This window comes from Vipera berus (genome assembly GCF_964194415.1).
Source record: "Vipera berus genome assembly, chromosome: 3".
NCBI lineage: Eukaryota > Metazoa > Chordata > Lepidosauria > Squamata > Viperidae > Vipera > Vipera berus.
The window spans coordinates 166,867,235-166,879,113 of record NC_138204.1 but is presented as its reverse complement, the minus strand read 5'-3'; the positions used below and the strand labels follow the sequence as shown (position 1 = coordinate 166,879,113).

The 11,879-nt window shown below is 38.9% G+C and overlaps 1 protein-coding gene across 5 annotated transcripts; it reads right to left on the bottom strand.

Moving 5' to 3' along the window:
• Positions 1–2,045: 2,045 nt before the first annotated feature.
• ZBTB14 (zinc finger and BTB domain containing 14) lies at positions 2,046–10,899 on the bottom strand. 5 transcript variants are annotated; one of them, XM_081323263.1, is made up of 4 exons: positions 10,790–10,854; positions 7,958–8,140; positions 7,514–7,589; positions 2,046–6,513 (listed from the first exon to the last, which is right to left on the bottom strand). In XM_081323263.1, the coding sequence occupies exons 2-4, from the start codon at positions 8,095–8,097 to the stop codon at positions 5,170–5,172; spliced, it is 1,560 nt and encodes a 519-aa protein (XP_081179389.1). In that variant the 5' UTR covers positions 8,098–8,140; positions 10,790–10,854; the 3' UTR covers positions 2,046–5,169. The 5 variants fall into 5 exon arrangements, with proteins under 5 accessions (XP_081179389.1, XP_081179387.1, XP_081179391.1 ...); XM_081323261.1 differs by lacking the exon at positions 10,790–10,854 and adding an exon at positions 10,529–10,580; XM_081323265.1 differs by lacking the exon at positions 7,958–8,140 and having other exon boundaries at positions 10,790–10,899.
• Between the last annotated feature and the right edge of the window lie 980 nt (positions 10,900–11,879).

Here is an 11,879-nt window from a genome sequence, read left to right as displayed (position 1 = left end):
AGACCAAGTGTTCCTACCATCACTGGGACTACTTTGGCTTTTACTGTCTACAGCCTCCCTATTGGTATTTCTTCCTTCAGGCCCTGATATTTCTCCAGCTTCTCCCTAAAGTTGTTGTCGCTTGGCAGCACCCTATGTCTATTACCACTGCTGTCTCCTGCTCCTTCTCTAGTGCAATTTATATTGTGATTTAATGCCCTGTCACATTATCACAAAAAAAACACCCCTTCACTCAATTAAATTGATTGGAAATTATTTCTGAATGATTAAAAGAGCAAATGAACAAGAAGGTTCATTTTAAATAAAAATGGCTAAATTAGAATATTTTCCCTGAATCCATCTTAATTAATAAATTGTTTGGGGGCCGATTTCATTCTGCGTATCTTACCCAGGAATAGAGGCAGCTACTACTGAAGTGAGTGCATTTTGATCTGATCCAGCAAATCTGAATTTTCTCTTACTTTTAAGGAAAATAAATTTTCTGATAAAAGAATCACATGGTTTTAACGGAATACTTGTATAGTGAAATTTTGAACAATGAGCACGGTCCATAAAAAGGTGGGGTTGGGGCATTTCTAATTGTTTTCTTCTAAGAAGCAGTCTGGTTCAGGAAAACACTATTTTTCAAATCACCAGAATACACTACACAAGTAGTCCTCAACTTACAATGGTTGTTTAAGCCGTAACAATACAAAGTGGTGAGACTAAGAAAGGGTGCTTTACAACCCTGTAAAGAGCTCCATTCCTGCAGCCCACCAGAGCAACTGTCTACTATGCAAGGAGAGATGAATTTGTCCTCTAAGGTGGAAAAATAGAGCTCAGATCCCGTCCAGCTTTGTTCCTGCAACCCACTGGACCTTTGTCCTGTACATGGAGGGGAACTGAACTTGGCAGGCACCTTTCACTCCATAAACTTAATGAAACAGGAGATTGCTTAATGATCACAACTGGAAATGCTGGGACTGCGGTCGTGGAGCAGAACAGCCAAGTGAGTGTCTCAATTAATTATGGTTTCACTCAACAACTGAAATTCTGGTCCCAATTTTGGTTGCAAGTCAAGGACTACTTGTATTTGGATTCATTTTGAAACATGTTATGTCTTTGAACTAGTTTTTTTGCTTGCGATCGATTGTCGTAGTTCATTGTGATTAAGAAGAAAACACATAGGTATTTAGAACATATTGCATATTGTGATGCCATATGAGGTTGTTCATGAACCAAAATGAATTACTTGCAGATCTGACAATGAAGCAGAAACAGACTTTCCTACGTGCTGGAAAAATCCTATCCACCATTACTTATAAACAATCAGTTAAATTTAGTGTATTTTCTTCAAAGTAAATATGAATAGACAATTCCCAGGATCAAAGTTTCCTGTTTTTGTGAACTAATGATCACAACAGTTCAAGAATTCTTCTTTGTAGAGTTCAATTCCTGTGAAAGAAGAGCTCTTTCTGTGTCCTTCCTCTTCCTGCAGATGCCATTCCTTCTTGAAAAATGTTATGGAAAGTTGGGAATGTTTCTGAAGTAGAAGAGATCCATGGAGAGCTGCAAAATTAATCGCCTCTTTCCATTTCTCCAGTGTAGAGCATCTATTTATTACCCACTGCTATCTGCTTGCAAAATGGCTATTATAGATCCAGCCCATTAAGTTTCAATATTTTTGTTATCTATGCAAGTTGCATACCAACATTCCAGCACAGAATGTTCTAATTCCAAAATTGGCTGTTCTAAAGCTAGAATGATCCATGAAAGAACATTTTGCACATTCATATTTTCTGTTTAAACTGGTGAACCTTCAACTTGCCCACATACTTCTATTTTGCAAGACCTATTTCAGAAATAATTAGATATAAATAATTATTTTGTTATTATTTTTACTAATCTGCACTGTGCATATTGTTCTAATGTCTCTTTTTTAAAAAATTAAAATAATGTAAGGCAAAATTGATTTGTATCTAGTAAAATTAATAGGCATTACGAAAACATTCAAAACAGAAAATGAAGTGATGTTCTTAGAAAATGTAAGGCACACAATCTGTATATATTCTAAAATATTCAAGTTTTATTTACAAGATATGTTTCAAACTTTTGGCATTTTAAATATAACTTTAAGTTGCCTATTCAATGAATATTTCACAATGACATTGTAACAAAGACCATAGATATATGCAACATTATTATTTAAAATGTTAGCTTTATATAGAAATGTAAGAGATGTTTGACTCATATTAATTTATAAATACTTATCTGACTCCTGCCAGAACATATCTGTGTTCAACTTCATTTAAAATGAGTTGTATTAATACATGTAAAACAATTACGTATAAATATGTGGAGAAATGTTTTTCAAGATTTTTAACTGATATGTCCTGTTGCTTCATAGAAAACCTATTCTGTTACAAATGAAACCTGCAACTGAAATAATAAAATTACTTTTATTTTAAATTACACTAGTTAATTAATTTGAAATTGGTAGGCTAAGTAAAAATTTGAACTAACTTCACAGCTACAGTAACCATTTTCTTCTATGGAAAATATCCCATCATCTTTTATTAATTCCTTGGAATAAATACTTCAAGAGATAAGTTCATTCTCTGAAAGATAATCAAAAACAAGTATGAATCCTGTCCCCAAAAGCTGGCTGTAATTTTGTGAAGATAAGCAGGATAATTGCTTATAAACCACAGGCATTAAGCTGCAAGCTCAAGCCTACTTATTAGTAAGCAGCATGGTTTAGGTCAGTAGGACTTAGTTTCAAATAAGATACTTTCGAATTAAAATATAAATCCCAAAACACACAATTATTTGAATTGTCTTAGGCTGCAATTCTATAACATTATGTTAGGAATAATTATTCTGTGGGACATCCGAGTAAACATGCAGGATTCAGCTATGTTCACTAATGGGATACAAAGTTTTTGAGCAACAAATACAATAGGAAAAAAAGTACATTCAATTGTCTAATTCTAAATTCTTCCACTCAAATGTGGCAACTATATTGTTCTGTGTTGTTTTTTTCCAAACCATAATCCATTATTCCAATTTTTCAAAGTTTAATGGAAAAGTCATCAAAGGCCTGAGATGACAACATTTGACACTATGCTATTTAAAGTTGTATTTGGGGCTCAGGAATTCCCCTCCATACCGAAAAAATGTCACGCAATCAAAGCTGGAATCTTTGAATCTGATTTCTCCTGGAAATAATTCAAACCTAATTTTAACTTTTTTGACTTTCTGAACTATCAGCAGCACTATAATTAGTTCTTATCAAGTGTTCAGGAGCAGCAAAAATAATTCTTAACAATTTAGTTAATTGGAAATGAATGAAATGAATTTACTGTCAACAATTTTCAAAGTCATGATAGCTTCTTATCTTTCCTTCATTACACTTAACTGCCTGAACTCCATTCTGCTATCTACACTAGAATATGAACCCTTGATAATTATGCTGCCTCGATAGTGACAATTGTAATTCTTGCTAAATACCCCCAAATCCTGGGATATGATAATCTTAAGCGAGGATTTGCACTTGAATTCTACATTTCTCCCAATTGTCCTTTTTATTTCTTATGATACGGAATGAGTAATAATAAAAATGTTAAGTATTATTAAAGGAATTTGCAGACAATTCAACAAACTTTTCTTTGTCGGGGCAGAGAAAGCAAAAAGCCAGTATCAGATAGGTGCGTATCAATAGATTTGCTAAACCCAAATGCTGATAAGGAAGAGTCAGAATGATTTTGGTTGCAGTTTATGAATCTTAGAGGAAATCTTTATTTCTAATTTAGCCAAGATCTCCCAGTGGATCATGCACAATTTTAAAGCATTCCTGAAAACTTTTGTCCATGGTTCATAATGAACACACACTACATTCCAAGCCTTCAAATAAAAAGGCATTATATCATATAGAATGCTGTGTATGCTTGCAATGGGCAAGTAATGAAGCTTAGTGTAAATTATGTGTTAGTAAGACTGCAAAGTACAGTGATCAGAAAAGACAAGAGAAACCTCAGGATGTTTTTTAGTCATTATCTAGAGATGGGCAGAGATTTAAGAGTCATCTCCTTCATAAGGAGAGCTTCAAGATGGCGGAATGACAATGGAAGAGGCATGATCAATTTATTAGGTGTTGTGGTTTTTAAAAATACAATTTAAAATAATGGCCTAAAATTCATGGTGTAATGTCAGGCCCGAGATGGGGAAGGGGAAAAAATTCACCCTACTTAAAGTTGGCCATTTTGCTTCTGAAATCTGAAATCATAATCTGTTGATGAGTTCCACGTAGCTCCACTGCCACCCAGTTTAAGGGGGGGAGGGGAAAGCACAACAGTTTCTACTGCTCATACACCTTGTATCAACAATGACAATAGATTAAACTGGAGCTACACAATTGCAAAATAATAATAAATACAATATGAAACCTAATCACATTTTCATTACTTTTGATTAGAACATTGGAAATTAATACATTCACTCCCTCAAATTAATTCTTGCACTCAGTCCAACTCATAATTTCCCATTTTTTAAAAAAAAAACCAACCTGTTATAGCAGACATAATTTATGAAACTGTTTGCTAACAGCACAATTTGTAGGCCAAGAAATCAACAGATTTTGAATTAATATAATCTTGCTTTACTCAGATGGTACTACTTTCTACTGAAATTCATGAGGTTTAGCTACTTAGTACTTGCAGTGCAACGAATCTCTAACAGGTAGTTATTTTGGACTTGGCAACTCATCCTATAATTTCCTACCATTGCTGACAATTTCTAATTTAGGATCTTCCTAAATCATAAAAAACGTTTAGGTGCCAAGCAACTGGATTCAATGAAACAAAAGTAGCTTAAGTCCAAATACTTAGTCTTTATATTCTCTGAGCATCGGAGTGTAACATCTTCCATTCCACATGCAGTTTATTCCAATGGAGCAAGGCATGCATTGAAACCCAGTACTTTAAAGAGAGGAATAAAACACAGCTAGAGTCTGACTTCTAAAAAAATTTATATCCAACTGGACGGATGCCTTGATTAAGGTCTTATCCATGCTTGATATGAGTTTTTTCTTGCATACTGCAACTATATTTCTTTCTAAATCACACTAAAATACTTTGCTCAGTAGTGAGTTTTTTGATCCAAACATTTTCCAGCACATGGCCCCTCCTGTTTTTAGCTACAAGCTATAGTTTCAAGTTGCTGTTCTGCCTCAGCAGCCATGGCAGCTGCCTGTAATTGTTCAGTTTCACTTTGGAGGGCACTGGCTGTGGTTACTTGCTTCCTTTCACTATGCATATTGTTCTCATGTCTCTTTAAATCAGATGCTTTGGCAAATGCTTTAGTACAAGAGCTGCAGACAAAAGGTTTCTCTCCTCTATGTCTTCTTTCATGATCTTTCAGGTGGGACTTATGCTTAAAAGCTTTGTCACACATGTGACACGCAAATGGTCTTTCATTACTGTGAACCCTCTCATGCTTTTTTAGGTCTGGTGCACGAATAAAAGACTTTCCACATACTTCACAGCTATATGGCTTGTAGCCTGTGTGGATCTTTAGATGCTCTTTCAGGTGGGCTTGAGTTGTGAAGCCTTTAGTGCACATTTCGCAAACAAAGGGCCTATCCGCCGTATGGAGCTTTTCATGTTTTCTCAATCGTGCTTCATCAGAAAATGTTTTGCCACATGCTGGACATGCAATTTGTTCCCTGTGACCATAAAGCAAATACTCAAATTTCATGTCTCCAGCTGCTGTTGTCCATGCTGGTGTCTGTTCATCCTTTACTTCACTTATGCCATCATTAAATGCTAGAGCCTGAGGAGTCTGTGATCCTAATTCTTTAGTTTCAGCAGACTCTATAGACTCTACTTCTTGACCATAGCAGTTCACTTTTCGAACCTCTTCACTCCCCAGCTCCTTCAGAATTGCTTCCTGAACTCTTAAAGTAGCAGTTGGTGATTTACCGTCCTCTTGACTAGGAGGAGTTCCTTCCATTGTCATATCTGATGGACTATCATCATGATCACCAATTTCTTCAACTTCATCATCCTGGTTATCATTAGACTCCCCAATTGGTCTGTTTATTTTAAGACAATACTTATTCTTTGACTGTGAATTGTCTTCTGGGCTTGATACATCCCTTTTTTGAGAACAAAGTTTATCCAAAAATCTAATACCAAGAATCTGACCAGATGACATCATTAAATTGACGTCTTCTTTCTTAACTGAAATCTTGGCTGTGTACATATAATTGAGCACTTCCTCGAATATATCAGATCGAAGGAAATCTATTTCAATTACAGATGAGCTGTCAACTTCCAGTTTTTTGAAAAGTTTTTTAAAATAGGTACTACAAGCAGCTAGAACACACCTGTGTGCCCTGAATTTTACATCTTCTACAACAATAGCTATGTCACAAAATTCTCCTTCCAATCGTTGCTCATTTAATGTTTTCAGAAACACAGTTTTGTGATCGTCGTCATTATATTTAATGGTTTCAGACATACTGATGAAAAACTCCTAAAAAAAACAAAGTTATTTAAGTTACTCTACGAAAATCAAGATATTATAAAAAAATTGAATGTATATTAAGCTGATGAACATTTTAAAGTAAATGAAAAACCTTCAAAGGAGCTATGGATGCAAAGTTGATTACCTATTACTGTATACATTTCAAGAGAAAAAGCGTATTTTTCTCTAATGAACTACAGATCTGAATAGAATAGAATAGATAGAATAGAATAACAGCATTGGAAGGGAGGTCTTCTAGTCCAACCTCCTGCTCAGGCAGGAAACCCTACACCATTTCAGACAAATGGTTGTCCAATCTTATAAATAATATAAATATTACAGCCTTTGACCGGAGTTCTCTTTTATCAGAATATATTATTATACCTGCCAGAATATATTATTCCTTCTTTCATCTGAGCTAAAGCAAAAGAAACCCCAAAACAAAACAAAATATATTTGAAAAAGAACTAATACAGAGAGACAAGCTGTATTTCAACCAGGAGATAAAGCAGAAACCATTAAGTAAAAGAAAGCATATACACAAGACCAAGATTCCCCCTTTATTCCTCATAATTATTTATAATAAAAAGGTAAAGGTTCCCCCGCACATGCGTGCTAGTCGTTTCCGACTCTAGGGTCGGGTGCTCATCTCCGTTTCAAAGCCGAAGAGCCAGCGCTTGTCCGAGGACATCTCCGTGGTCATGTGGCTGGCATGACTAGACGCCAAAGGCGCACGGAACACTGTTACCTTCCCACCGGAGTGGTCCCTATTTTTCTACTTGCATTTTTACATGCTTTCGAACTGCTAGGTTGGCAGAAGCTGGGACGAGTAACAGGCGCTCACTCTGTTATGCGGCACTCGGGATTCGACCCGCCAAACTGCCGACCTTCCGATCGACAAGCTCAGCGTCCTAACCCACTGAGCCACCGCGTCCCCTAATTATTTATAATAACTAGAGAATAAAACAGTTTACTGAGACAAAAAAGGAAATGTAAAAAAAGAATATACCATGAACAAGGAAAAATCTTTCCTTAGTATCTGAGCAATGTTTTGGAAGCAGATTCTTATCCTGGGCTCCCTGCACCTGAAAAAGAAAACAATAACAAATCTATGAAAAGAAATTCACCCTCATAAATCCTGTGAGTTATGTTAGATCACTAGCTCAGGGTTACAGAATAAGTTTATGACTGGGAAGATTGGGCAGGAATTAGAATCCCTGGATCCAAAGCCAATTCCCCAAATTTAAGGTATCCCAAATGGTGGAAATGCTCACTTCTGATTCTTTGTACCATTGACACTACATTTTTCAAAAAGCATTTTAACTGTAAAATCAGTTAAGTTTAACCTTTCTCCTGAAGGATGTGTCTGAGGCCTATAAGTTTTGGTTTTTTACAACAAAATAATAATGGGCAATTACAAGCCTATACATTGTCTGGAAACACAATGACCTACCCAGGAAAAGGACAAAGGTGTAGCAAGAAAGGAAACTTGAAAGACTTGCAACTTTTGTTGCTGGTTATGGTCCACATGATTGTTTTCTGAATGGAACCTCCTCTCCAGATTTCTTGTGGCTTCTCTAAATTTAACACCATCTTTTAGTGATTCTGTAGTGATTCATTTAATGGATGTGGCAAACTGGTAGAAAATACAATAGAAATTATCTTATGTTGAGTCAATACTTTCTGTTATTGTACAACACTTTTATCCTAATTTTACTGATAGCCACCTAACAAAGTTGATGTTTTGCACAGAGTTAGAAAATAAAAATTAATCACAGCACTTTTGCTAAAGCTGTTGGTCTTAGATTCTATTTATTTCAGTTTCAAAGCAAGTTATTTATTTCTCTGTGCTATTGCTAGTTAGTGTCATTAGAACAGGGGTCATCTTGGGCAGATACTTTCCCTCATACTTTGAATGTCTTTTCACTGTATTTTCTCCCAAAATGCAAAATAAACATTTCCCTTACTGCTCCAGGTGATGTTATCTACAGCACTTTAATCTGTTGTGGACGACTGTCAGCAATTGGGAATACCTTTTGAACTAGAAAAATAAGTGCATTTTTTAAACTACCAATTAGACACAGGTGCTTGCACACATTTGTCTAAAGCAAGAAACTGATCCAACATGTGATCTCACAAAGAGACTAAAAATTGCTCAGTTTTTCAACATTTTTCCCCAAACACATTTTTTTTTATGAATTTAACTGCCTCCAAAGCTTTTTTTCATTTAAGAATTTAGGATTGGCCTATTCATAATAGCACAATAGTTAGCCAATAACCAGGCCTATAAAAGTCATAAAGTACGATCCTGCTTATTGACAGAAAGCTATATTTGGCACTTTTTGCATCTGCATTTTTGCTCTTTCCGACATACTCCAGAATTTCTCATCTAAAACTATTGATCCTAGTTTATCTGATAATCCAAGTACTATTATTCTAAATTAGGATTTGTAAATCAAGAACCAACCTGGTTCACATATGCAAACATCCTATTCATACATCCAGTATAAAACAGTGGTTGCTATTATGAGCAAGAAATGACTAAAATTCATGTACAGACATGCAGTTTATTCTATAAATACATCTGGACTATAATAATGGATTGAAAACCAACCGGTTCAATGCTGTATTTTTTTGCTGGGGTGGGGGGAGGACCAGTTCTCTGATTTCACTTTTGCTTGGAACAGTGAACAAGCTTCAGAATATGCAAAACAACTGAAGAAAATAAAAGGGCATAGAATGATATGCCATTTTTCTTTACTGGAAGGCGAGTCAGACAGTTTTTTGTGCCTTTAGTGCATACAAAAAGGATTCTATGCTCACAGAGATTCATCATGAGAGATAAAATCTTAATTGGGCCTCTAGTCACTCAAGAATTCTTGAAGACTGTACAATATGCAGGTCCTTTTATTGTGTATTCTGAATGCCTAGAGACAGAATGTTACCACTGAAAGTTCTGGAAACAGAGAATACCATGCATAACATTTTCTTTAATTTTAGGGGAGATATGAATTCTATCATCCTTTAGCTAACTTCTTGATAAATCTAGAACGTTGTACAGGGGGATTCCCTCAATAATTAATATTTTGTTTTCTAAAACAGTGTTAGGAAATATTATTTTCTAAACTATCTTTCCTGATAACAAACTCACCAAGGTAACAAAATCCAGAGATTTTTTTTCAATTTGTGAAGCCAAAAGAACTATTAAACCAAGAATAGAACAATTCTATGCATATATAAATCAAAAGCAAGTCCTAGTAGGACTAAAGCTTATATTGTAAGGTAAAATTGGAATGACGTTTCAAAACTGAATTCCAAAATATTATCTTTTCAGAACACATTAAATATATTCGACTTTATGGATGACTCCTGAAATTTGCTAGTTAGCTTTCGGAAGTATGCATCGAACCCTTACCGATCTAAGTTAACAGTGATGTTTTTAAGAAGCTTTTCTTGCAACGACTAGTATAAGCACTAATAAAACGAACAAAATCTCTTGACATAAATGGTCTGAAGTCTTATGGGGAAATCAAAACGGCTACCACGAAAACGACACCGATTTCCAAGTCAGTTTTTTTTCCCCATGCTGAGCCTGTGGCGATCTTTCGCTGTATGTAGAAAAGAGCATGCAATTCTAACGTGCACGTTTTGTAGGGGGGAAAAAAAAAGTAACACTGCCGGCTCCGTGCGAGTAACCATGTAAGAAACGTGCACGGTGCACGGTCGGTGCATGCGTGCTAGTGCCCGTGCAAGGCCTTACGACTGTGCCCCGCTGAGACGGGGCTGCAGCTAAGCGAAGTGCACAGATCCCTCACGCGCGACTCCCCCATCCCCTCCCTTCACCGAGGAGGCGGAGTTCAGGAAGGCCCGCGCGCGCGGGAGCGAAGGAAAGAAAAAAACAACAACAGCCTTCCATTCCACCCCTCCCCCAGCCGCTAAATCCCGCGGCAGAGCTCGCTCCCTCGCTCGCGCTCCCCAGCATTAACGAACGGGCGGCGCTGCCGGACTGTAAGCGTTCATTTACCACGGAGCGAGCCTTTGCCTGCTGCCGCGCTGCACGGGACTGCGCCATCTCCGGCATCCTCCTGCTCCGGTAAAGGAGACGGCGGCGCTTCCAAGTAGCGCGAGGCAGCCTTCCCAAGGCCCCGAGACCAATGGCGCGCGCAGGAAGAGCAGCAAGGGGCGGCGCGCGACGGAACCTCTCCAAGCGCACCTCCCCGCCTCCCTCCGGTTCTGCTGCAGCAGTCGAGCCTCGAGTGCGCGCGCAGATGCTCGTCCAACTTACCTGCCGGGCTGCGCTTCACGCGGAGAGACTCCGGGAAGCGGGGGAGGTTGGGTTATGGTGGCGGGAGTGCTTGGTCCGAGGAAAGATTTGGGGATTTGGGGGGGGGGGAATGTAGGGGGAATGGCGCGCGTCTCCAGCCGTTACCGCCGCTTCCTGCACGAGCATTCACAGCCCCGCGCGCGCACGCGCGAGGCGCGCCGGAGGCGGGAACGTGCATGCGCGATGCGAGCAGGGCGCGCCCCCCGCGGGGAAAGGGCGGGCACTGCGGGGCTCTTTCTAAAGAGGCGAAGGAGCTCGGCGGCGGCGGCGACGTCGGCTGTTGGAAGGGGAGGAGGAAGGCGCGCCTGCATTGCTCTGCCGCTCTTCCCGGGCTCGCGCGCCCTCGGCTGAGCCGCTTCTGGCTCTTGGTCGCTGTGGTCGGGGCCGCGCGAGATGGAAGCGTCGGCAGGACTGGAGTCCGGATTAGCTGCTTTCGTTCTGCTGCAGCGGAAGGAGGCATCCATCTCCTTGGCTCGTCTTTCCACGCATTAAATTACTTACCGGGAAATAATTTGTCTCTTGACGGACGCTTATCCCGATTACGTATCGGTTACATTTTACGAATAATAAAAACAATGAGAAGGGACAGGTTCGACCTTCCTTCGAGCTGCACATGCTGTTCCGTGTCATTTGCTAATTTTGAAGGACCGGAATATTCCATTTCCACGCTGAGAACAAAAATAATGGTAAATTCTGAGGCTGAAATACTGACTGTTCTTCCCATAAGATCCTTTCTCTCTTCCCCCCCCCCGCCCCAATTCCCTCTCCCGGTTGAGGTAAGAGGTTCTCCGCCAAAGATGGGGCAGGCGCTGAGAAAAGTGAAAAGAGCCATCCATGTTCGGCCAATAGGTTTGCTTGCTGATGGCTAACTTTACTATCTAGGATTCTAGCTCACCGTGACACCCCGATTCATAAACTGATCTTGGGGGTTGGGGGTGGGGAGAAGTTTTTTTCTGATTAAAGGAAAAAAGGCGAGGAACTGTGACCCTTTTCACACAGGCATTGTCACTACTGCCCTGGCTGACTGACATGCTTGAGGTCTTTATACGTT